Source organism: Vespa mandarinia, chromosome 13 (genome assembly GCF_050613455.1).
Source record: "Vespa mandarinia isolate Hongniang chromosome 13, ASM5061345v1, whole genome shotgun sequence".
Taxonomy (NCBI): domain Eukaryota; kingdom Metazoa; phylum Arthropoda; class Insecta; order Hymenoptera; family Vespidae; genus Vespa; species Vespa mandarinia.
This window is the reverse complement of record NC_140822.1, coordinates 4,769,961-4,794,014: the sequence shown is the minus strand read 5'-3', so window position 1 is coordinate 4,794,014 and position 24,054 is coordinate 4,769,961. Positions and strand designations below refer to the sequence as shown.

The 24,054-nt window shown below is 28.3% G+C and overlaps 5 protein-coding genes across 9 annotated transcripts; 4 read left to right on the top strand and 1 right to left on the bottom strand.

Moving 5' to 3' along the window:
- The first annotated feature begins 503 nt into the window (after positions 1-503).
- On the top strand, positions 504-9,544 carry LOC146872611 (uncharacterized). Of its 2 annotated transcripts, XR_014982865.1 has the most exons (11): positions 571-662; positions 966-1,085; positions 1,189-1,306; positions 1,371-1,629; positions 1,717-1,839; positions 1,917-2,007; positions 2,184-2,329; positions 2,492-2,624; positions 3,143-3,320; positions 3,514-3,747; positions 9,409-9,544. XR_014982865.1 is itself a non-coding variant. In XM_085660916.1 (9 exons), exons 1-9 carry the CDS (start codon positions 504-506, stop codon positions 2,776-2,778), a joined length of 1,200 nt encoding a protein of 399 aa, XP_085517042.1. The 2 variants fall into 2 exon arrangements, 1 of the variants encoding a protein (XP_085517042.1); XM_085660916.1 differs by lacking the exons at positions 3,143-3,320; positions 3,514-3,747; positions 9,409-9,544 and adding an exon at positions 2,728-2,778 and having other exon boundaries at positions 504-662.
- Positions 3,890-4,351, bottom strand: LOC146872612 (uncharacterized). The gene is made up of 2 exons (XM_085661113.1): positions 4,263-4,351; positions 3,890-4,154 (listed from the first exon to the last, which is right to left on the bottom strand). Exons 1-2 carry the CDS (start codon positions 4,349-4,351, stop codon positions 3,890-3,892), a joined length of 354 nt encoding a protein of 117 aa, XP_085517239.1.
- LOC146872610 (uncharacterized) lies at positions 8,798-11,687 on the top strand. The gene is made up of 6 exons (XM_085661112.1): positions 8,798-8,833; positions 9,010-9,165; positions 9,283-9,360; positions 9,409-9,570; positions 11,348-11,359; positions 11,640-11,687. The coding sequence occupies exons 1-6, from the start codon at positions 8,798-8,800 to the stop codon at positions 11,685-11,687; spliced, it is 492 nt and encodes a 163-aa protein (XP_085517238.1).
- On the top strand, positions 11,026-16,116 carry LOC118448578 (estradiol 17-beta-dehydrogenase 11-like). Of its 2 annotated transcripts, none has more exons than XM_085660984.1 (8): positions 11,026-11,359; positions 11,640-11,927; positions 12,774-12,898; positions 13,470-13,580; positions 14,393-14,554; positions 14,667-14,749; positions 14,818-14,934; positions 15,036-16,116. In XM_085660984.1, the coding sequence occupies exons 2-8, from the start codon at positions 11,708-11,710 to the stop codon at positions 15,169-15,171; spliced, it is 954 nt and encodes a 317-aa protein (XP_085517110.1). In that variant the 5' UTR covers positions 11,026-11,359; positions 11,640-11,707; the 3' UTR covers positions 15,172-16,116. The 2 variants fall into 2 exon arrangements, with proteins under 2 accessions (XP_085517110.1, XP_085517109.1); XM_085660983.1 differs by having other exon boundaries at positions 14,381-14,554.
- Positions 16,117-18,836: 2,720 nt separating this feature from the next.
- Positions 18,837-24,046, top strand: LOC118448580 (17-beta-hydroxysteroid dehydrogenase 13-like). 3 transcript variants are annotated; one of them, XM_085660959.1, is made up of 8 exons: positions 18,837-18,971; positions 19,445-19,732; positions 20,579-20,703; positions 21,272-21,382; positions 22,184-22,357; positions 22,467-22,549; positions 22,618-22,734; positions 22,836-24,046. In XM_085660959.1, the coding sequence occupies exons 2-8, from the start codon at positions 19,513-19,515 to the stop codon at positions 22,969-22,971; spliced, it is 966 nt and encodes a 321-aa protein (XP_085517085.1). In that variant the 5' UTR covers positions 18,837-18,971; positions 19,445-19,512; the 3' UTR covers positions 22,972-24,046. The 3 variants fall into 3 exon arrangements, with proteins under 3 accessions (XP_085517085.1, XP_035737897.2, XP_035737902.2); XM_035882004.2 differs by lacking the exon at positions 18,837-18,971 and adding an exon at positions 19,004-19,164; XM_035882009.2 differs by lacking the exon at positions 18,837-18,971 and adding an exon at positions 19,005-19,164 and having other exon boundaries at positions 22,196-22,357.
- The last annotated feature ends 8 nt before the right edge of the window (positions 24,047-24,054 follow it).

Sequence of the window (24,054 nt, the reverse complement as noted above, 5' to 3'; positions counted from 1 at the left end):
AATGGCTGTAAAACTATAAGAAATCGATTAACTTTTGCTCGAAGAAATGTATTCACTTGATAAAATTCAATACTTCAGCGGTAAAATTCACTACACCTCACCTACTATTGTATCGATCAGTTTTTTCTAACATTTACTACTTTTTTTTAAACACCTATGTGTTTCATGGTTGGACGGCGACTGACAAGAGCTGGAATTATAAAAGGCTGCTGCGCATGTCATGGAAAAATAAAAGGGTAAAATATAATGTCGCACGCTTAATGGTTGAGAACATTCACCTATTTTAATATTTATGTGCATGTCAAACATATGGCAAAGGGTTCAATAATAAAAAAGTTTATAAAAGAAATATATTCGAATGTTACGTTCTGTTATGATATTATTTTCATGTCACTGTTTTCCATATAATGGCATCTGCTATAATAAAGAGCTATTAGAATGCGCAATGAAGTAGAAGCGTGGGGTTGGTTAATTGTTTACTTTGAAACAGAAAATACTTGACAATGGTTCTAAAAGGTTCGGAATTTTACGAAGAACACTTCCTTTTTTCGAATAGAGTAGTTAAATTAATATTGATACTAGGCCCTTATCATAGTTCAATCCGACCGCTGTTTCAATTTTGTATTATAGTAGCTTATTTATTGCCAATGATTGTACTTCAGGTAAATATTTTTTAAAGTGTATACTTGATTATTATTAATATAATTATTAATATAATTATTAATTCCTTTTTTATAGTTATTAATTAGTTCGTTTTAAATTAATCTACGCATGAATAAATATTTAATACAAAAATTAGATTATATACAAATTAACAGGAATATATGTGTATTTGTATATATATATTAATAGGATACATTAATATATAGATACACACACACACACACACACATTAATTATTTCTGAATATATATTTATTTTGTTCTAAATTGGATTTACAATGCATTAACTTTTCATAATTGCAGTTTTATTATCTTCTCATGTCGAACATTAAATTACAATCGAATTTAAAATTACTGCAGAAGATGTTAACTAATCTATGTATTATCTGTACTTATAGCATCGTTTACTTTCGTTCCGGAACAGTTCGTATTATTATTATTATATTACAAGCATTATCAAATTTTGATGTATTTATATATATATGTATATATATGTAATTACGAAGATGAATCTTTTGAATTCTAGATACAGAAATTGCTAGCTCACTTTAAAAATGATTATGAACGGTTTCTGAATAAAAAGGAACTATACATTTTAGAAAAATATATGGGACAAATTAAATTATATACAATTATTTTTGCGGGTAAATAAGTCTATGCGAATGATTATATTCTGTAAATAGACATTGCATATAAACTATTTTACAGGTATCTGCTGCCTCTATGCTATTTCATTAATGGTTCCAAGTCTTTTAAGTGTTTTCCTGAATATTTTTGGAACATTAGACAGTGTGCATGTAATCTTACCCTTTCCTATTAATAATGTTTCTAACGCAGGAACAGTATATTATAGTTTGCTTATTTATCAAATAACAGCAATCTTTATCACTTTGACAATAACTTTTGTTTGTTATTCATCGTATTTAGTAATAATACAGCACGCTTGTATGCAGTTTACCTTTATAATGTACGTTTTTAATTGAAAAAATAGATTATTTCTTATGCAAGGTATTGTCATGAATGTTAATATTATCTTTTAACTTATTTATTTTAGGTTTAAGATAAGTCAACCATTTAAGGAAAAGATATATAAACAAAATTTTTTCTGTAATAGAAAAGTTCAGAAGGAACAGGAATGGGTAATAGATATAATAGAGCATTACATAAGAGCTACAGAGTTAGTTACATAATAAAAAATTGATTTTGTTTCCTTATTATATCTGATAATAAATTCTTTTTTTTTTTGTTTGAAAGATTTGTAGATATGGTAAACAATTTTTCAAAAATAATTTACATAGTTGGAGTTTTCCTTTGCATGGTTCTTATTTTCTTTGATTTTCTTTATGTAAGTGGAACTTAAACAATTGATGAAGTATAAGTATTTAAGTATGAAACATTATTTTCCATACTATTTTTATAAATATTGTCTTTTATTCCAGTATATTATTTATCTTTTTTTGCATCAATTACTTATAGAATCGTTTGTTTAAAAGACTTTGTTACTATGCTCCTTGTTTTCAGATGTTGCAATTACCTGAGATTTTGCAAAATACAAATGAAACGTTTGAATGCTTCATCGTTGTTGTTGGATCTGTATTGATTATTTATATTAATTTTTACATTGGGCAACTGCTTATTGATCATAACAGAGCAGTTTTCTATGAATTGTAAGATCCTACGATATGTCGTAACTCGGGCATCTTATTTAATCAAAATGAATACGACTTGTAAAAATGAATATTTCAATATCTTTATTCGAAAGGTTTTCAAGTTGAAAAGCTAGAAATTATAATTTTTATGAAAAAAAAACCCAATGTTTTTGTTTACAGATGTCAAGTTCCATTCTATATACTTTCTATAAAAACCCAAAAGCTTTTGTTACTTATGATAATAAGAAGCATGAAGCCGTGCGGGCTTTCAATCGGTGGTATGTTCGTAGTATCTCATGAAATTTTTGTCGAGGTGAATAAGAATAAATTATTTTTGTTTAAGACATTATAAGTGTAACATGCTTGCATAAATTCTCTTAGAACTTTTTATATTAACAACAATTCTTTTATTTTAGTTAATCCAAAAAGTATTTTCATTTGTAATAGTATTTTATAATACGCTGTAAAGAAAATGATGCTTCTAAGAAAGATATAATGTACAATATATGTTTCAAATTTGGCGAACATTTTAAATATTAAAGATTAACAGTTGTGGATGTAAATTTCGTTAATTTTATAACTTCTATTATCAACTTGCTATTTATCAATGTAATGGCTGTAAAATTATAAGAACTCGATTTACTTTTGCTCGAAGAAATGGTAATGAAGTAGAAGCGTGTGATTTGTTTACTTCACGGCAGATAACGTTAGATATTTTACAATATGTGTGAGAGATTTTAGTTACTATGAGCAACACTTATTATTTCTTTCCTCTTCTTTTTTTTTTTAATCTATATACGTATATATGTAAAGAAAATATACTTTTTTCAGGTAGATTTGCCGCGCGTCTCATGTCCCGCCCTTCCATTGTCTTTTGTTATCTACAAATTTTTTTATTACCTACAAGCCGTTAAGATTTGGAAGAGAAACGGGCAGTTAGAAATAGAACGTAGACGAGAGAAGTAGTACGGGAGTGTGGTATAAAATTTAAACAGTGTGAATAATAAACGTAAATTGCCGTTTCTTTGTTCACAGAGAAACATATTTTCGTTTATCATCTCCCATAATCAATAAAAGATATTTTATATATATATATATATATATATATATATATATATATATAATTTCCTTTTCATTTAGTAATGTGTTATATTATTATATTTCATTGTAATTCGTGTTTTCCTTTTTTTTCTAATTTTTAGATACGTGTTTCGCACCGAACTATAACGAAGATACTCAATTTGCACGAAGAGAGTTCCTTCATTTCTTTCTAATTATTAGAGTTATAGATTCACTGATCACGATGAATAAAGGAGGCAGCACTAGGCTTAATACGTTGACTGCTTGGGGGTCACCGGTGACCGGCACTCGACTTGGCTATAGTGGGGACCACCGGTGACGGGCGACGCGACGAATAGTGAAAATATATAATTAGGGTAAACATTGATTCAATAAATTTTTTAAATAATACCATTGATTCCGTAGTGGTTTAAAGAAATTAATGTCGTACAGAACATGTAATTATAATTTTATTAATACAAGGAAAATATACATATTATTTGTGCACATAACGATGAGTCACATTGAAACATGGTAGGCAAAGAAAAGTAAACTAAGACAATCGCCACAATATGTCATCACTTTTTTAATGCAATTCTTGGCTCTCATTTTTCCTATCTGTTTTGAATTCTTTTCGTAGCAGTTTTTGCAAAATCGCCTTACATTTCGCATACTTCCTGGTGACCTTATAAGTTCATGACGACATTTTTTATGTACGCAATTTCTTGATGAAATGGAATCTTCATCATCAAAACATTTCAATAAATACATTGCTAACTTCATCCTAAAATCGGTGATTGAAATATTTTTTCGAGTTGCTTGTTTGCATAACAGCATTGAATTTATAACACAAGTATTCAGCAAAAGCTCTATTGCCAATTTTCTGTACTACTTTATAGTTTTTCGCAATGATGAACTATAAGCAGTCATTTGATCAGACAAATTAACTGAAGATTTCCCTAAATTATAATCTACTACCATTTTTGGCTTCTCATATGAGCAAAATGGTCTACAGCGTTATGGAGGTCACCGGTGACCTCCCACCACGAAAATTGCATAAGACACGTTTATACAACTCACCTTATCTGCTGTAAATAATATTTAAAAAATTTGTAAAAAATTGTAAAAAATTTATGTTGGCGCCTTGCGCAAGTCACGTGAAATTTGCGCGACAGTCAACGTATTAAGAACCGTTGTAATTTGTCAGCAAAATACCGCTAGTCACGTTCATGAAAATTAATGGAAGAACGTTTTTTTAAAGAATTCCATGGCCTTATGAAGTAAATGTGCAATAATAAATATGCAAATATACATAGTGTCAATTATAGTTATCACTTGTATATTTGTTGAAGTACGATATAATTGTTGATGTATTCTTGTAGTAACATGTAGATAGTTGTGTTGGCTATTCCTGAAGGAATAATAATCAGGAATGTAATAAGATTCGGATTTTGTGAGTCTGAAAGATATAGCTGGACTTGTTACGATTTAGATTGTTCTGGATACCTCCGTTTGAGGTATAGCCAGTGATATTGGTAAAACTTGGTTGTCTTATTGAAAAGTGCAAACAGTTGAATGCAACTAACTATAGATTTCTCTTAAACTGCATTAATGAATTAAGAAATGAAATTTTAATAGAAAGTGCCTGGAACGGAAAAGTAATATTCTTATTACTAGTGAGCGTGTCAGGATAGTTTGTTTGAAATGCTTAACCAATCTTATATGTAGTCCTTTGTCCTAATGACCATGTGGACTCATGAATGTTGCATTGTTATTTGGATAGTAGCTTATCACATTATCGAAGACTAGATACTTTACTAATAATGCCTGAGCTTGAACAAAAATGACAATGTGTTTTATCTATGCTATTTCTTAGTGAGTATCTAACGAGTTTCCAAAAGCAAATATACCCAGTAAAGATATGTGGCTTTTAGGCGAAAATACTATAGATACCTGAAGTTGTGCACGTGTGTCAACATACCCTTAGGAGAAAGTACTGTAAATATCTAAGATTACGCATGTATGCGCCAATATATTTGAATCGTACATTGATTTGAATTGTATCGTAATTAATATGAAGTTTCGTTACAACGGTTATTTAAAAACAATATGCTTTTAACTTTGCAACTGAATCATTTTTCTTAATTACAATCAGTATCAGAAAATTTTCTCTGAAGAATTCTTATTGCGGCTATGGAACTTTTTTGTTTGTTTCTTTTTTGTTTTTTTTTTGTTTATTCTAAACAGAAATAGTAATTACGTTATTTTTTTTGTTTTAAATAGAACGGTATATTTATCTTAAAATTGATATATTGCAAAAAATCATAGAATTCGATCTATTAATTAGATTTAATTAATATTAATAAACTCAATATAATTAATAAATTTATTAATAATATTAATAAACCCAATGTAGTTAATAAATTTATTTATAATATAATTAATTAAATTTATTATTAATATTAATAAACTCAACTTCTATTTTATTGTAATTATATCTCCGTGTGTCTTCAATCTTTTTTTGTATCTCTTTGGAACATTAGATAACGTTCATATTAATTTCAAGCCCAAGATCACTATACTACAGTTTGCTTATTTACCAAACTATAGCAATACATATATTTGTAATTATAGCCAGTATGTATTATACATACCATTTATTATTCATACAACATGCGTGTTGTAAATTAAATGTTTTAAAGTATTTAATATAGAAATAATATTTGTTTTAATCTCAACTACTATCGAAGACATAAATGTCATTTTTCGTCAGACTGAAGATACGTCAACCATTTCTAAATAACAAGAAATATAACGAAATGGCTTGGTTAAATAAAATTTTTACGATATATCTCATTTCAAACGATATGACCAAATATATTTGATCTTACTAGTTTTTGTCATTAAAATCAATATGATCGAAGATATTTGGCCATATCGATTAAAAGGAGACACCTTTTATAAATTAAACTGGTAAGTATCATTAAGTGAATGAAAAACAATATTTCGGCTTTATATAATTAATTTAAAACTTTGTCTTTTAAAAAAATTTCAATTATTTTTTGTCAAAATTATATTAGTTTTTTACTGATGTCAAGCACCATTCTATACTCTATCTACGAAAATTCTGTTGTTAAAATGATGTTGTTAATCATGACATTAAGAAGCATGAAGCTACGGGTGCTTTTAATTGATAGAATCTTTCTATAAATATAGAATCATCGTAAACTAAGCGTTTTACGCAATTAGACATATAAAATTCTCAATAATTACTGAATTGTTTTAAAATCTTTAATTTTTTCTTTTTATCTCTGATAGCATGCATTTAAAAATTTGAAAATCTATATATATTAATAATATGTGTGTAATCACAATGTGTGTGTAACCACAATTCAACTTTGTCATCAAAATGATAAAGACATCCGTTACGTAAAAATTTTTAAGTTATGTACAAATTATTTTTGCTATTCTTATATATTAAATCTAAATAATAAATTTGTTGGAGATTATGAAAATACATATCTATAATTATTACTGTTGGTCAGTGTATCGCTTATTAGTTTGTTATTTTCTCATACTTGATAATTTTTTATTAGTGCCGTTAGGTCGGATAAAATCTTGGATATTGCTTCGTTAATAAAGTTATTTTTCCTTGCACACAAATTAGTTTTTCTTACTCTTTTACAGTAAAATTAAATCCTTTTTTCACTCTTATAAAACTGTTTATTATTTTAGTTTTACTTTAATGAAAGGGTTTTCAATTTTGAAACTATCATGAATTACCAATTTCGTTTTCAGATTGACGTAAATAATAGATCTTGATCAATCTTGATTTTCGATCATTTTCCGTGAGATTTTTTCGGTCGAATTGAAATGAAACATAGTTAATTAAAAATCCATTCTTATGCCATTTTTTTTTAATATTAGTAATTAAATCTTATATTGATACACTTTTATATCAGTGAAGCTGTTTTCCATAGTCGAATATAATTCGATTATGATTTAGTCATCCTAAGAAAGCTATCAAAAATAAATGAGAACGTCTATTGTTATTATGTAAACTTAACTGTTATTATTAAGAATTTCTTTCATTATAATCCTGTAATGTGTAACCAAGAGAAATAATTATCTGACGTCTTATTTGATCTTATCTTATTTTCTAATGAAAACAGAGTGTATGTTCATAGAAGCGTTATATGATCAACTTTGTCAGTATATCTTGTGAATGCAATAATTATATTGTGATACAGTATCGTAAAAAATGATCTTTTTGAACTAGTATATTGACCTCTTATGCAATTAATTAATTGCGTAATTATAATAAATAATTATATAAACGGACAATGCTTTTCCGGTTTCACATAATTATCTCGATTACAATATCCACATTTCGTTTATATCGACATCATTATAAACTATATTCGTTGATACTACTTAAATATTTGGTTAGAACTTCAATCAGTTAGACGATAATCATGATTGATAGAAGATAAACTCCACTTATAAGAAAAGAATCATTGATCTATTATCGTTATTCCATTTTTTAGTTTATCGTAATTCAATTCTGAGAGATTCTAATCAATAAAACTGTTGATACGTAAGTAAACATAACGATCATCAGAATTTTTATACATTCTTATTACCATTAGCCCATGCAAAAATTACAATGTTATATATATTAGAAGTTTTTAAATAACCTTTTAACTGCACATGATTTATTTTTTTTTAAATAGAAATATATATATCAATTATCGATAATTGATCTAATTCATCAAGTCAATAGATTCATAATAAAAGTCTGTTAGGTTTGGGTTCAGGCTTATCTAGGACGCAATATGAGCTCGTTTCTCAATACAATAAATAATTCGGGTACTAGTGTAAATAGTTATGTTCAAAAGTATATGTAATTATGAGCCTGCATATGATATTTGAACAGAATGTTTCTAAGAGTCGGAAGTAGATTTTTGTTTAATTAGAACGAAAGTTGAAATATTCGCATAGGTTTTTGAGAAAAGTAGATACAGAGTACATTGGCCTGATCAAAGGACGATTTTATAACAATGATTATGATAATGATAATAATGGTAATATGAAAAGCTATAATTGAACGAAATATAAAATATGTAATTTATATATTATATTCGATCTCATAATGAAACCGTCGCCATTTAAAACAAAGCGTTTTTCTAACATTACTTGTCCATTAAAGGCACTAAAATAACGAAAAGAATTTTATTGGAAACATGTGGAACATTCGGCCTTTAATGAATACTATTATGTTCACCTTTCTGGAAATCATTAGGAATATCATGAAAATATTTATTCCATTGCAATACCGAATGGAGAATATTTCTGGTGAGATTGCTCTCGTCACTGGTGCTGCCGGAGGTCTTGGAAGAGCAATAGCCATCGTTTTAGCTAATCATGATGTCATCGTTGTCATTTGGGACATCAATCAGAATAGTGCGTTGACTTTGATAATATATTTTAATCCCTTCTTAAATTCTTAATTTATTTGAAATAATAGATAGATGAGTGACGCGTATCATATTAGTATTTTATAGGCATATATTTATTTTTATACACTTTTCCTAACTGTAGTATGAAGTAACATCTAATTTTTTGTTTGTTTTCATTAGGTCATAGAAATTCATTTCTGCTTACACATTTATGCTTACTGTAAGGATGAAAATAGTAATAAAAAAATTAATCCTATACGTTTTAAAGCGTCTTTTAAAGACATCTTTAAAGTATCGAAACACGTTTCAAAAAGAGAATTTAGAAACTGGTTTAAAGTTTGATAACGGAAATTATTGAAAATAATATTTTTTCGTATTCTTTTGACAAAATATTTTGTTTGCATTCACTGTTAATACAAAGCATATTATCTGATGTATATAAAAAATAACTAGAAACATAGGTGTTTTTGGATCCAACCTTACAAGGCTATTTTCAACCTTACGATGAATACAATACGCTCTCAAATACTGGCGATCTGTTTCTGAAACTGCACATATACATATATTCGTTTTTTCCAGACTGTCAAAGCATTCCTTCCGGCAATGATAGAAAGCAACAAAGGCCATATTGTGAATATAGCGAGTATAGCAGGTCTCATTGGATGTTACCGAGTCGTAGATTATTGTGCGTCTAAGTATTCAGTTGTTGGTTACAGTGAAGCATTACAATTGGAATTAGACGTATGTATTTTGTAAGATTTTTATTGTCAACAGAAAAAATATAATAATCTAATATAACAAGTGAACGTAAAATATTAATTGTAATTGAATACAAATTGTTCAGTTGAATAATATTTATATTAAAATGTAATTAATCGAAAGAATGTATTATAAAAAATAAATGCAACAGGATTGTCAATCGCGAAAATTTTATAAAAAAGGAATAGACGCAGTAGATTTTTTTTAACTATAACGACATCGACAACGAGAAAAGTTTATTTTTGTATTTTCTTATTTTTTTTCTAATATTTTTATAAAAACTATGATTGTGATAAAAATCGATAAAAACTATTGGACGTACGTTGATTTCGTAATCCATATGTTGCACTTACTCAAAAATTCAGATAATTTATTGGATTAATGGGAAGAATTATGCTCGCATTCTTTTCTCCTTCTTTTGTTTCTTGGGTAAAAAGATTTTGTTATTTTTTTTCGGAATCAATTAATTTCCATTTACCGGTTTATGCAGGATGTAATATATTATCCACTATCATATTGGTTATCTTTTTGACATATCCCTCTTCTCTCTCTTTCTCACTCCTTCTCTCCTTCTCTCTTTTGCATATTTTACATAGACATGTTGCTATTTTACATAGACAAAATACGAAATTCATTTTGTAGACGAAATAAGAGAGAAAAGTTAAAATGTTATTTATTTAAAATAAATCATAAAGTAGAAAAAGAAATGATTGAGAGAGAGAGAGAGAGAAAGAGAGAGATAGAGGGAGAAAGAGAAAAAGAAATTTCGATCAATTATATGTTATATTAATAATATCGAAAACAACTTGTTTATATAAAAATATTCTTTTGCTCTAATTACATTGAGTCGTTTACGAGAAATGAAACATATGGGTTATTAAAATAAGAAATAAAATGTTATGTTTCAATTGGATTGAGAAACATTTCTTTGGAGTAGGACATCAATAGTTTCTAATCTTGTTATCGTCTTTTGGGATTGTTAGAAATTTTCAGATTGAGTTTTTCGTGCAGGAATAAAATAGAATGCATCGATTGTTCATGACGCAAAATTCGATACATAATCTTCTTTAGAGCTCATTGATGTTTTGTTATAATCATTTTCAAGAAGTGTTGAACTTATGATATATGATCTGCACGAATTATCACCAAATGTTACTCCCGTTTATTCATATTCCTTTGGACCCATCTTGTGTACATTGGCGATAGAAGTTTCATTTCAAGAAAGATTTTGAATTATGTAGTAATTAGTTCTGGTATATGATATAACGACAAATATTCACTGAAAGCATATACAAAACGTTTCGAATCAGTTGGTCAAATATATATGTACAGCAGCCAGTTTTGAAATGCGTATTTCCCCCGCTCTTCACTGAATGAATATCACCACATCGCATATAATATCTCGTGCTACTTGCTTGGCATTCAGTTTGTCGATAACCATAGGACGAAGAGGATTGTCTTTTTTTTAAAGAGAAGAATAATTGATTTCGTAGACAATTAGTTTGCCGTTATTAATTTATCCTTTACCGCTACTTTTTGTATCCTGAAATAAGATCTGTGGACATTTGATTTTTTAATGTAAATTATATCATGCATTGGAATATTTCTTTTTTCAAATGTTATTATTAATGTAACAATAAATAAACTTTGTGTTATTTTTTGTGAGTTTTTGGCTTGTAATTGAAAAGAAAATATTTAGAAAAGTATTTAAATATTGAGAGTAAATTTTTAAATCCAATGTACAATTGTATCTCTGAAGGGATTTAAGAAGGTATGATTTTGAAGGAAACTTTCTTGGAAGAGAGTAATGGATATGTGATCTTGATCATATTCAAACTATAATCGTGTAATACTAATGTTAACGATTGCAATAAAACTAGTGATAATAATGATGTTGATATTACGATAATAATAATGATAACGAAGATAGTAATAATAATAAGAATAATAATAATTATAGTAATAATAATAATAATAATAATAATAATAATAATAATAAATTATGTTTTATATTTCGTCTTATACATTAATGTTGTTATTGCTCAATACAGGATAATTTGTTACAATTTTCAATTGCTCAGAAAGAGAGACGAAAATAACGTTGAAAGTTTATGTAATCATGTGGATCTTTCTACCTGTATTCAAATTTATCATTTCCAAATTTATTGGAATTATGAGAAGTATTATGAAGTTATTTATTCCGTGGAAATATCAAATGAAGGACATTTCTGGCGAGATTGCTCTCGTCACAGGTGCTGCCGGAGGTCTTGGAAGAGCAATAGCCATCGGTTTAGCTAATCATGGTGTCATCGTTGTCATTTGGGACATCAATCAGAACGGTGCGTTAACTTTGATATTCTATGTCATTTAAAAAATTCTTTGTTTATTCAAAATTATATTCGGAAGGTAAATCTATAATATATTATGGGACAAATGTTTGAATTTAAAATCTTCATATGATTCAAGTCACATATATTCTTACGTTAGTATGTATTGTATTATTTCTTTTTATATATAGTAATAAACCATCTAACTTTAAGATCACATTTTGATCATTATAAGGATGAGAAAAAGTCATATATAAATTGATACGAAAACTTTCTCTTCTTAAGTCATAAATATTTCTATAGGATTTATTTACGTTTTTAGAATGAACGAAATATATTTTTAAAGTTTTCTATTCGTTTCGGAAACGTCTTTTAGATACATATTTATTTATCTATTTATTACGTTCTGAGATTTAGCAGAAATATTAAGTGACAATAATGAAATCAATTAAGATATCTTCCTTCTTAAGATAAAATATTATTAATTATTTATTAATTATTATAAGAATCTATACATTTATCTTTCGTCGTATTAAATACAAATGCATACATACGTAAATGTATCTTAAATTTTTTATACGCAGTTATTTCTAATGTTTTTCTAATATATATTTGAACACTCACTAATAGCATGTCGAATAAAAACATTTAAATATATTTATTTTCGTTCGTCAAATGATGCATGTATACAATTTACTCATTAATTCGGCTGAGTCGAATATTTAAGTACAGTTGTGACAATTTACTGAAGACTTATAAGTTTGGAATTAATTAATGATAAGAATAGCATATAAGAATCATTTTTATTTCGAAAAAGATGCTTACATAAATGATTGATTTTCTTTTGTTAACTTTCAGGTATCGAAGAAACGATGGAATTGATAAAAGCAGCGGGTGGTACTTGTTACGGTTACGTTTGCGATGTTCGTAATCGCGATGATATTTACAAAACGGCTGAAATTGTTAGAGAAGAAGTTGGTCAGGTGAGATTACATGCAAAACGTTGTTAGACGGATATTGAAAAATATAGCGAAAAATTCTGTCGATTTTCACACGAAGAACTTTTCGAGGGAAATTTCTTCCTGTTATCGATGGATTATGTAATGCAGGCGTTCTCGTGATAACGTTGTACTTGCTTAGAAAATGATAGTAGATAACGTTTTAATAGTTTGGATTTTCTTAAAGGGTCAGATTAGCTATTTTACTTCATTTACAGTTTTGTCGATTTTTAGGGTCATTTAGGGGAATTAATATTTGAAGAATTATCGTTAAAATTAGTTGAAAATTTTTGGCAAATGTCCAATAAAGCTACTTTCTTTTCATTTATATCGTGATAATCTTCGATTGTTTTGCATTAAATTTTGGGATGCTTTCTAAGTTTGACGATTATAAGTTCAATGTCAATCTAATCAGATATTATGATTAGAGGTGAAGTATTGTAACGCGTCTTTCGGCAAATATCTCGTATAACTTTTGTTGTTAAAGAACGTCTAATGCACGCTTTTATATGTAAATTGTAGAATATTTTTATTCAAATATTTATTTAATTTGTAGGTAACTATTTTGATTAATAATGCAGGTGTGGTAAATATTGGAATTTTCTGGAAGACATCGGATGATCTTCTTAGTCGTTTAATGGAAGTAAATATTATGAGCCAATTTTGGGTAAGAAAAACAATAATATATCCCCTATACGTTAAATACTAAACAAAACCATTTAGTATATTACTGTTTAATGTTGTTGCTTATTAACAAAACTATAATTCAAACATTGCGGTGGATTACAGATTCGAATATAGATTGTGATATCTAAACGTATCGTATCGTTGTAAAGTGAACTGTTTTCCGACTATCCTTAGATTCACAGTTCTTTATTTCTGATCCTTCGGGTACTTTGAAATTATTAAAATTATCATAAAAACTGCCAGTGAGATTTTCTCGAAGAATATTTACAGGTATTCTTTGTATTCATGACATAGCGTTGTGTAAATATGTCCGCGTGCATATCGTTGTACAGCAAGTTGAATCGTTTATAAGGCTAATTAGCGGAAATTTCATGTATTATTTTTACTTGTTATTTGCATGAATTCATTAGCACTATCGTCTATCATTTTCAAAAGAGAAAAAGAAATAGTAAATTGAAATCTGATAGACATCTGAGTGCTTTTGAATGAAATCAAAAGAATGGATTCGTTTGGATCGTGACAGAATTATTTTAAACCCAGTTATCCATTACTACATGTAAACTCGCAGCGATTATATCGATCAATCGATTTGCTGAGTCTAGATGACCAAAAATCAATGAAAAATCATTTTGACTTGCTAATTCGATTCAGTACCGCAAGTATGTTAAAATGTATGTAATCGTTCGATAACAAATATTTTCTTTATGATAGTAATGGAATATATAAATTTGTTGCAACTATATGTATTTCTAATAAATTCCTTGATTCTTGTAATAATAGAATCTTTTCCAGACTGTCAAAGCATTCCTTCCGGCAATGATAGAAAGCAACACAGGCCATATTGTGAATATAGCGAGTATAGCAGGTCTATTTGGATGTTACCGAGCCGTAGATTATTGTGCGTCTAAGTATTCAGTTGTTGGTTTCAGTGAAGCATTACAATTGGAATTAGACGTATGTATTTTGCTTAATTTAGTATATTTATTTGCTGATAGAAATATCGATTAGTTAGCTATATTTTTGTTGCTATATTATTTTTTTATTTCTGTTCATACATTTTATTTAGTTTCATGGACATGACGTTAGCATTACATCACTATGTCCGACGTTCATTCTCAATACGGGCATACCTGCAGCTAAATTCTCTGGGTATGAATGTTTAGTACCTGTAGAGTTAATTACTGTATAAATATGAACAAAATAAATATTTGTTTCAGGCATCTTCCAACTGTTAGTCCGCAAGATGTTGCTGAATGTACTGTTACTTCCATTCGATGTAATAGGAAATTTGTTTTGGTGCCAAATTACGTGTACTTCCTACTATTTATGAAATGGTATAATAGATTTCTCAGAAAAACTTTATCCGCACAATCGTAACATTTTTCTTTAATTTTTATCGTTTACAATTTAATAACAAATCTAAACCAATTTTCAGGATAATGCCATATCGTTTCTATTCTAAAGTATTGAGATATTTAATGCCGATGGATCGAACTGAATTTTATCCAATAGAAAGTCAAGAAAAATATAAAACACATTTTTCAAACGCAAATAATGTCATTGCGTCATGAGCACTAGGCATGTTCACTTAATTTTTGCGAAAGATATCATGTACTGATATTTAAGTATTTTTATATGAATATATGGATTATCAAACAAGAATAAAGAATAGAATCATCAATCGCAAAAGTATCAAATAACAAGAGTTTATATTTTCGGAATGGAATATCGGAAACGAGTATAATTTGTTCTTTACAATTTATTTATCTTATAACTTAAGTCCCAATAATTTCACTATTACGTCAATAACCGAATCTATATTTGAAGCTTCCATCTGTGTGTAGTTATTTTAACTTAGGTCAAGGACAGGACACATGTATCCACCAGCGATAAAATGATCAAACCGGTATTCATTTAAAAAAACCGCTCCCATCATAATCCCAAATTAACAGGAGAACATAAATTCTTTTGAGGGAACCTCGTGAGGTAGATGTGAGATGTAGATGTAGATGTGATAGTAGATATCACAGTATATTTGTAGTAGTATGATACAATTGTCGTTGTGTTCATGTATTATGAGCCGCATTGGCTGTTTCTGACTTAATAATGAGATAAAACTCGGATGTATGTATGTTGTGATGCTGAAGTATATAAGTTAGACTGCTGTAAGGAACAAATTATACTCGTTTCCGATATTCTATTCCGAAATTATGAACTCTTGTTATTTGATAATTTTACGATTGCTGATTCTGTTCTTCATTCATATTTCATAATCCATATTGAAATATTTAAATATCAGTACTTTAGTTTGTGCTAGACACCTCCTTTTGAGGCATAGCCAGTCATATTGATAAGACACGACTGTTCTACTGGTGAGTGCAAATGCTTGGTTGCTATCGTCTGCGGATTTTTATGTGCAACGGAACGTATTATTTGTTGTATTGTTGATAATGAACATGAGTGATCTGATTTATAGTTTTCTTTGTATCGGAATAAATGATTATATAATTTTTTAATTTTTCTGATTTATGTGCACTAACTTCTAAAGAAAAAAGAGTATATATATATGTAGGAATTTCACTAGGAATGGCACTAAGACCGTAATGTCTTTCTGAAATAAATTTATTTTAATTTAATTTATTTTATTTTAATATATTTCTTCTCCTATTCTTCATGTTTCCGATACTTACAACTTTTTATTAATACCTACCGATGTATTATGCTTTTCTTTACAATGTATTTATCTTATAACAAAAGACCCTATAGTTCAGCTATTTTTTCTTACGTACCAACATTTGAAGCTACCATCTGTGTGTAACAGATTCTTATCTTGTTAACAGGACGTGTGAGTCCAAACGATAAATTGATCAAACTGGTTTTCTTTACATGGAAATTAATTCAACGATTTTTTTGATACTTGCTCAGTTATAAACTGTTTATTAATATTATACGTATCTCAAATATGTAGATACGTATATTTGATTGAAGATACTAAACTGCGTAAGAATATGGTTTTTTTTTGTGTGTGAGATATGTCGGTAAACAAATTAACTGATAAACGTAAAGGTTCTAGAAGTCAAAGATTATCCATTTATTAGATGAATGAAAAAATGGAACGTTCCAATAGTAATTGTTTATGTGCAATTGTGAGGTTCATATAGTTATGGTAAATGAAGATCTGGAATATTGAGAAAGAGAGAATGATAAATAGTGGCGAAATTGAATGCATAAGAGAGTATTGAGTAATGTTTAGCGACTGACGTACGAGTGAAAAAAGCTAGCAAGTATAGCGAAGCAAAAAATTAATAGAGAGACAGACGGGACAGCGAACAGTGAAGAGCGAACAGCGAACAACGAACAGCATATGATATTATGCTATCTATATTTCAATAATTATATATATTTTTCAATGTTTAACCACTATCGAGTACAATATTGTTTTCCTCAGCATTGTACCGGCCTACTAGTAGGGAAAGAATTAACCTGTCATTAGTTTTCAACAGGTTTAATTATATTTTTTCCCACACACACACACAAACACACCCACACACACATATATATATATATATATTTTTGCACCTATATACTTGTGTAGATTTAACATCATATATTTTTATTAAATATATTAATCTAAATATTTATTTTCTTAATATTCTTATTGAATTTATTATATTGTAAAGTGGTGAGTTTAAAATTCTTATTGGATTTGTATTAATTACATCAATGTGATCTTACTTTCTTAACTTGTGATGAGGAAAAGTTATGTGTCCGTAGAAACTAAACAAAGATAACAGTTTGTTCTTATTGTCAACAGAAAAAATATAAAAATCTAATATAACAAGAGAACGTAAAATATTAATTGCAATTGAATACAAATTGTTCAGTTGAATAATATTTATATTAAAATGTAATTAATCGAAAGAATGTATTATAAAAAATAAATGCAACATGATTGTCAATCGCGAAAATTTTATATAAAAGGAATAGACCAGTATATTTTTTTTTAACTATAACGACATCGACAACGAGAAAAGTTTATTTTTGTACTTTCTTATTTTTTTTCTAATATTTTTATAATAACTATGATTGTGATAAAAATCGATAAAAACTATTGGACGTACGTTGATTTCGTAATCCATATGATGCACTTACTCAAAAATTCAGATAATTTATTGGATTAATGGGAAGAATTATGCTCGCGTTCTTTTCTCCTTCTTTTGTTTCTTGGGTAAAAAGATTTTGTTATTTTTTTTCGGAATAAATTAATTTCCATTTACCGGTTTATGCAGGATGTAATATATTATCCACTATCATATTGGTGATCTTTTCGACATATCCCTCTTCTCTCTCTTTCTCTCTCCTTCTCTCCTTCTCTCTTTTGCATATTCATACATGTTGCTATTTTACATAGACAAAATACAAAATTCATTTTGTAGTCGAAATAAGAGAGAAAAGTTAAAATGTTATTTATTTAAAATAAATCATAAAGTAGAAAAAGAAATGATTGAGAGAGAGAGAGAGAAAGAGAGAGATAGAGGGCGAGAGAGAAAAAGAAATTTCGATCAATTATATGTTATATTAATAATATCGAAAACAACTTGTTTATATAAAAATATTCTTTTGCTCTAATTACATTGAGTCGTTTACGAGAAATGAAACATATGGGTTATTAAAATAAGAAATAAAATGTTATGTTTCAATTGGATTGAGAAACATTTCTTTGGAATAGGACATCAATAGTTTCTAATCTTGTTATCGTCTTTCGGGATTGTTTGAAATTTTCAGATTGAGTTTTTCGTGCAGGAATAAAATAGAATGCATCGATTGTTCATGATGCAAAATTCGAAACAAAATCTTCTTTAGAGCTCATTGATGTTTTGTTATAATCATTTTCAAGAAGTGTTGAACTTATGATATATGATCTGCACAAATTATCACCAAATGTTACACCCGTTTATTCATATTATTTTCGACCCATCTTGTGTACATCGGCGATAGAAGTTTCATTTCAAGAAAGATTTAGAATTATGTAGTAATTAGTTCCGGTATATGATATAACGACAAATATTCACTGAAGGCGTATACAAAACATTTCGAGTCAGTAGGTCAAGTATATATGTACAGTAGCCAGTTTTGAAATGCGTATTTCCCCCGCTCTTCTGTGTATGTATATCCCTACCTCGCATATAATATCTCGTTCAACTTGCTCGGCATTCAGTTTGTCGATAACCATAGGACGAAGAGGATAGTCTTTTCTTTTTAAGGAGATGAATAATTTATTTTGTTGACAATTTGTTGCCGTTACTTATTTATCTTTTTTTAGCTGCTTCTTATTTCCTGAAATAAGATCTGTGGACATTTGATTTTTTATGTAAGCTATATCATGCATTGGAATATTTCCTTTTTCAAATGTTGTTATTAATGTAACAATAAATAAACTTTGTGTTATTTTTTGTGAGTTTTTGGCTTGTAATTACAAAGAAAATATTTCGAAAAGTATTTAAATATTGAGAGTAAATTTTTAAATCCAATGTACAAGTGTATCTCTGAAGGGATTTAAGAAGGTATGATTTTGAAGGAAACTTTCTTGGAAGAGAGTAGTGGATATGTGATCTTGATCATACTCAAACTATAATCGTGTAATACTAATGTTAACGATTGCAATAAAACTAGTGATAATAATGATGTTGATATTACGATAATAATAATGATAACGAAGATAGTAATAATAATAATAATAATAATAATATTAATAATAATAATAATAATAATAATAATAATGATAATAATAAATTATGTTTTATATTTCGTCTTATACATTAATGTTGTTATTGCTCAATACAGGATAATTTGTTACAATTTTCAATTGCTCAGAAAGAGAGACGAAAATAACGTTGTAAGTTTATGTAATCATGTGGATCTTTCTACCTGTGTTCAAATTTATCATTTCCAAATTTATTGGAATTATGAGAAGTATTATGAAGTTATTTATTCCGTGGAAATATCAAATGAAGGACATTTCTGGCGAGATTGCTCTCGTCACAGGTGCTGCCGGAGGTCTTGGAAGAGCAATAGCCATCGGTTTAGCTAATCATGGTGTCATCGTTGTCATTTGGGACATCAATCAGAACGGTGCGTTATCTTTGATATTCTATGTCATTTAAAAAATTCTTTGTTTATTCAAAATTATATTCGGAAGGTAAATCTATAATATATTATGGGGCAAATGTTCGTATTTAAAATCTTCATATGATTCAAGTCACATATATTCTTACGTTAGTATGTATTGTATTATTTCTTTTTATATATAGTAATAAACCATCTAACTTTAAGATCACATTTTGATCATTATAAGGATGAGAAAAAGTCATATATGAATTGATACGAAAACTTTCTCTTCTTAAGTCATAAATATTTCTATAGGATTTGTTTACGTTTTTAGAATGAACGAAATATATTTTTAAAGTTTTCTATTCGTTTCGGAAACGTCTTTTAGATAAATATTTATTTATCTATTTATTACATTTTGAGATTTAGCAGAAATATTAAGTGAAAATAATGAAATCAATTAAGATATCTTCCTTCTTAAGATAAAATATTATTAATTATTTATTAATTATTATAAGAATCTATACATTTATCTTTCGTCGTATTAAATACAAATGCATACATACGTAAATGTATCTTAAATTTTTTATACGCAGTTATTTCTAATGTTTTTCTAATATATATTTCAACACTCATTAATAGCATGTCGAATAAAAACATTTAAATATATTTATTTTCGTTCGTCAAATGATGCATGTATACAATTTACTTATTAATTCGGCTGAGTCGAATATTTAAGTACAGTTGTGACAATTTACTGAAGACTTATAAGTTTGGAATTAATTAATGATAAGAATAGCATATAAGAATCATTTTTATTTCGAAAAAGATGCTTACATAAATGATTGATTTTCTTTTGTTAACTTTCAGGTATCGAAGAAACGATGGAATTAATAAAAGCAGCGGGTGGTACTTGTTACGGTTACGTTTGCGATGTTCGTAATCGCGATGATATTTACAAAACGGCTGAAATTGTTAGAGAAGAAGTTGGTCAGGTGAGATTACATGCAAAACGTTGTTAGACGGATATTGAAAAATATAGCGAAAAATTCTGTCGATTTTCACACGAAGAACTTTTCGAGTGAAATTTCTTCCTGTTATCGATGGATTATGTAATGCAGGCGTTCTCGTGATAACGTTGTACTTGCTTAGAAAATGATAGTAGATAACGTTTTAATAGTTTGGATTTTCTTAAAGGGTCAGATTAGCTATTTTACTTCATTTACAGTTTTGTCGATTTTTAGGCTCATTTAGGGGAATTAATATTTGAAGAATTACCGTTAAAATTAGTTGAAAATTTTTGGCAAATGACCAATAAAGCTACTTTCTTTTCATTAATATCGTGATAATCTTCGATTGTTTTGCATTAAATTTTGGGATGTTTTCTAAGTTTGAAGATTATAAGTTCAATGTCAATCTAATCAGATACTATGATTAGAGAAGTATTGTAATGCGCGGTTCGGTACGTATCACGTATAACTTTTGTTGTTAAAGAACGCCTAACGCACGTTTTTATATGTAAATTGTAAAATATTTTTATTCAAATATTTATTTAATTTGTAGGTAACTATTTTGATTAATAATGCAGGTGTGATAAATATTGGAATTTTCTGGAAGACATCGGATGATCTTCTTAGTCGTTTAATGGAAGTAAATATTATGAGCCAATTTTGGGTAAGAAAAACAATAATATATCCCTTATACGTTAAATTCTAAACAAAACCATTTGGTATATTACTGTTTAATGTAGTTAGCTTATTAACAAAAATATAATTCAAACATTGCGGTGGATTACAGATTCGAATATAGATTGTGATATCTAAACGTATCGTATCGTTGTAAAGTGAACTGTTTTCCGACTATCCTTAGATTCACAGTTCTTTATTTCTGATCCTTCGAGTACTTTGAAATTATTAAAATTATCATAAAAACTGCCAGTTAGATTTTCTCGAAGAATTTTTACAGGTATTCTTTGTATTCATGACATATCCTTGTATAAATATGTCCGCGTGCATATCGTTGTAGAGCAAGTTGAATCGTTTATAAGGCTAATTAGAGGAAATTTCATGTACTGTTTTTACTTGTTATTTGCATGAATTCATTAGCACTATCGTCTATCATTTTCAAAAGAGAAAAAGAAATAGTAAATTGAAATCTGATAGACATCTGAGTGCTTTTGAATGAAATCAAAAGAATGGATTCGTTTGGATCGTGACAGAATTATTTTAAACCCAGTTATCCATTACTACATGTAAACTCGCAGCGATTATATCGATCAATCGATTTGCTGAGTCTAGATGACCAAAAATCAATGAAAAATCATTTTGACTTGCTAATTCGATTCAGTACCGCAAGTATGTTAAAATGTATGTAATCGTTCGATAACAAATATTTTCTTTATGATAGTAATGGAATATATAAATTTGTTGCAACTATATGTATTTCTAATAAATTCCATGATTCTTGTAATAATAGAATCTTTTCCAGATTGTCAAAGCATTCCTTCCGGCAATGATAGAAAGCAACACAGGCCATATTGTGAATATAGCGAGTATTGGAGGTCTCGTTGGATGTCCCGCAATTGTAGATTATTGTGCGTCTAAGTATTCAGTTGTTGGTTTCAGTGAAGCATTACAATTGGAATTAGACGTATGTATTATGCTTAATTTATATTTATTTGCTGATAGAAATATCGATTAGTTGGCTATATTTTTGTTGCTATATTATTTTTTTATTTCTGTTTATACATTTTATTTAGTTTCATGGACATGACGTTAGCATTACATCACTATGTCCGACGTTCATTCTCAATACGGGCATACCTGCAGCTAAATTCTCTGGGTATGAATGTTTAGTACCTGTAGAGTTAATTACTATATAAATATGAAAAAAATAAATATTTGTTTCAGGCATCTTCCAACTGTTAGTCCGCAAGATGTTGCTGAATGTACTGTTACTTCCATTCGATGTAATAGGAAAATTGTTTTGGTGCCAAATTACATGTACCTCCTACTATTTATGAAATGGTATAATAGATTTCTCAGAAAAACTTTATCCGCACAATCGTAACATTTTTCTTTAATTTTTATCGTTTACAATTTAATAACAAATCTAAACCAATTTTCAGGATAATGCCATATCGTTTCTATTCTAAAGTATTGAGATATCTAATGCCGATAGATCGAACTGAATTTTATCCAATAGAAAGTCAAGAAAAATATAAAACACATTTTTCAAACGCAAATAATGTCATTGCGTCATGAGCACTAGGCATGTTCACTTAATTTTTGCGAAAGATATCATGTACTGATATTTAAGTATTTCTATATGAATATATGGATTATCAAACAAGAATAAAGAATAGAATCATCAATCGCAAAAGTATCAAATAATAAGAGTTGATCATTTCGGAATAGAATATCGGAAACGAGTATAATTTGTTCTTTACAATTTATTTATCTTATAACTAAAGTCCCAATAATTTCACTATTACGTCAATATATATATTTGAATCTACATTTGAAGCTTCCATCTGCGTGTAATTATTTTAACTTAGGTCAAGGGCAGGACACATGTATGCACCAGCGATAAAATGATCAAACCGGTATTCATTTAAAAGAACCGCTCCCATCATAATCCCAAATTAACAGGAGAACATAAATTCTTTTGAATGAACCTCGTGAGGTAGATGTGAGATGTAGATGTAGATGGGATAGTAGATATCACAGTATATTTGTAGTAGTATGATACAATTGTCTTTGTGTTCATGTATTATGAGCCGCATTGGCTATTTCTGACTTAATAATGAGATAAAACTCGGATGTATGTATGTTGTGATGCTGAAGTATATAAGTTAGACTGCTGTAAGGAACAAATTATACTCGTTTCCGATATTCTATTCCGAAATTATGAACTCCTGTTATTTGATAATTTTATGATTGCTGATTCTGTTCTTCATTCATATTTCATAATCCATATTGAAATATTTAAATATCAGTAATTTAGTTTGTGCTAGACACCTCCTTTTGAGGCATAGCCAGTTATATTGATAAGACTCGACTGTTCTACTGGTGAGTGCAAATGCTTGGTTGCTACCGACTGCGGATTTTTACGTGCAACGGAACGTATTATTTGTTGTATTGTTGATAATGAACATGAGTGATCTGATTTATAGTTTTCTTTGTATCGGAATAAATGATTATATAATTTTTTAATTTTTCTGATTTATGTGCACTAACTTCTAAAGAAAAAAGAGTATATATATATGTAGGAATTTCACTAGGAATGGCACTAAGACCGTAATGTCTTTCTGAAATAAATTTATTTTAATTTAATTTATTTTATTT

Bases quoted from the DNA above. Each gene is read 5' to 3' on its own strand.
- LOC146872611 (XM_085660916.1), top strand. From the start codon at position 504: ATGGTTCTAAAAGGTTCGGAATTTTACGAAGAACACTTCCTTTTTTCG. The intron at 1,086-1,188 runs GTTCGTATTATT...TTTGAATTCTAG, and splicing joins TTTACTTTCGTTCCGGAACA to ATACAGAAATTGCTAGCTCA. The intron at 2,008-2,183 runs GTAAGTGGAACT...CCTTGTTTTCAG, and splicing joins TTTTCTTTGATTTTCTTTAT to ATGTTGCAATTACCTGAGAT.
- LOC146872612 (XM_085661113.1), bottom strand. From the start codon at position 4,351: ATGGTAGTAGATTATAATTTAGGGAAATCTTCAGTTAATTTGTCTGAT. The intron at 4,155-4,262 runs GTAGTACAGAAA...CACCGATTTTAG, and splicing joins TCATTGCGAAAAACTATAAA to GATGAAGTTAGCAATGTATT.
- LOC146872610 (XM_085661112.1), top strand. From the start codon at position 8,798: ATGTCATCGTTGTCATTTGGGACATCAATCAGAATA. The intron at 8,834-9,009 runs GTGCGTTGACTT...TGTTTTCATTAG, and splicing joins TTGGGACATCAATCAGAATA to GTCATAGAAATTCATTTCTG. The intron at 9,361-9,408 runs GCGATCTGTTTC...CGTTTTTTCCAG, and splicing joins CAATACGCTCTCAAATACTG to ACTGTCAAAGCATTCCTTCC.
- LOC118448578 (XM_085660983.1), top strand. From the start codon at position 11,708: ATGTGGATCTTTCTACCTGTATTCAAATTTATCATTTCCAAATTTATT. The intron at 11,928-12,773 runs GTGCGTTAACTT...GTTAACTTTCAG, and splicing joins TTGGGACATCAATCAGAACG to GTATCGAAGAAACGATGGAA. The intron at 14,935-15,035 runs GTATAATAGATT...ACCAATTTTCAG, and splicing joins TTCCTACTATTTATGAAATG to GATAATGCCATATCGTTTCT.
- LOC118448580 (XM_085660959.1), top strand. From the start codon at position 19,513: ATGTGGATCTTTCTACCTGTGTTCAAATTTATCATTTCCAAATTTATT. The intron at 20,704-21,271 runs GTGAGATTACAT...TTTAATTTGTAG, and splicing joins TTAGAGAAGAAGTTGGTCAG to GTAACTATTTTGATTAATAA. The intron at 21,383-22,183 runs GTAAGAAAAACA...TTGTAATAATAG, and splicing joins ATATTATGAGCCAATTTTGG to AATCTTTTCCAGATTGTCAA.